This window comes from Poecilia latipinna, unplaced genomic scaffold, assembly GCF_001443285.1.
Source record: "Poecilia latipinna isolate Pla-1442-1.1 unplaced genomic scaffold, P_latipinna-1.0 Scaffold2826, whole genome shotgun sequence".
Lineage (NCBI taxonomy): Eukaryota > Metazoa > Chordata > Actinopteri > Cyprinodontiformes > Poeciliidae > Poecilia > Poecilia latipinna.
Window position 1 is genome coordinate 50,494 of NW_015115442.1, and position 1,323 is coordinate 51,816.

Here is a 1,323-nt window from a genome sequence, read left to right on the forward strand (position 1 = left end):
AACCACCCCCCCGGAATAAATACATGTCATTTGTATTTTGGGGGGAGAAAAAAAAAAGGGGGGGGGGGGGGAATTCAAAGACTCTCGTTTTATTGTTCCTGCTCTCCAAAATCTACAACTAGAATAACAATAAGGCATTTTTAGCAGAAAATTGCTAACATAAAACCAAGTTAGATGGGGAAGGGACTTCATAAAGAAATAAATAACATTTCAGTAAGTAAAAGCACAGATGTACTGACTTTCCTCACAGCCAGGACTGCAGACAAGATCGATCTAACAAAGCTAATAACCCACAAACATTTGTACTTTTCATGTCTTTATTAAAACAAATTGAGTAATCACTCAAACAGACAGCAGGCTGGAAAACGTATTTGACTTTATTGGAAACTCCCTCAGACGTTTCCTGTTACAGCTGATGAGACTTTCTCAGTCAGGGGGGAGAAATTTTGGAGGATTCCTCCCAACAAAGCTGTTTGAGTTCATTCATTTTTCAGAAAGGGTATGGATCTGAAAGAACCCTCTGAACACCAGGCCGCACCGTCTAAATTAGGAAGTCCGACTTGGCAGCTTTACACCATTGTTTGAAGTTTTGCTGTGTTGGAGTGAAATGAATCTAACGGTATGTTTCATTTGTGACCTGCAGGGCCACTAGTTGAATCTAGTTTGAACCGTTCTCGCAAGACATCACTGAATTTTCTGTATTGCAATTTAATGTGCTAAAGATTTCTCCTCAAATATTCTAAAACAACAAAACCGAAGCAGCAAAGCATCCTCAAACCGAAGCGTGTTTGGAGGATCCCAAATTTTACTAAGCCTTTTGCTTTTGGAAAACAAAACATTTTAGAAAAGATTTAGGTACAGCGGTGATGTGTTCCTGTGATATCGTAGCCTCTACAGATGCTTTTAGCTTGCAGAATCCCTCCTCTTTCCGCCCTGGCCGTCGTCATGAAGTAGTAATGAACTCATAAAAATCAATCTGTCTGGGGATGAGCATCTCAACATCCAGCACTTAACACCTGAGCACAAGCAACTGTTGAAGATGTTCGCTTAGAGGTTCTGTTGTTGTTCTGGAAACGCCTGCAGACGATAAAAAAAAAAAGAAGGGGAAAATACAACTGACTATACATTATTGGGTTTATTTTTGACTAAAGCAAACCTGATTAGTGTCAGAAGGATGCAAAGAACTTTAGAGAAATTGGATTTATTGATTAACAGTATGTCTGTATAAACCAATAAGCATTTGTTTTTGTTTGACAGGGTTCACTGGGGCCTCCTGGTATCCCCGGAACAGATGGACTGAAGGTGAGCGCTCTGATTTAAAGA

The 1,323-nt window shown here is 39.8% G+C and overlaps 1 protein-coding gene across 4 annotated transcripts in view; it reads left to right on the forward strand.

Annotated features, from left to right (window-relative positions):
- LOC106939310 (collagen alpha-1(XXV) chain-like) overlaps nucleotides 1–1,323 on the forward strand; it is a 51,471-nt gene that overhangs the window by 31,015 nt on the left and 19,133 nt on the right. For all 4 annotated transcript variants that reach the window (XM_015021675.1, XM_015021674.1, XM_015021673.1 and 1 more), the window contains one exon: nucleotides 1,258–1,302. In XM_015021675.1, the coding sequence (XP_014877161.1) occupies nucleotides 1,258–1,302 (45 nt within the window). The remainder of the gene's footprint in view (nucleotides 1–1,257; nucleotides 1,303–1,323) is intronic.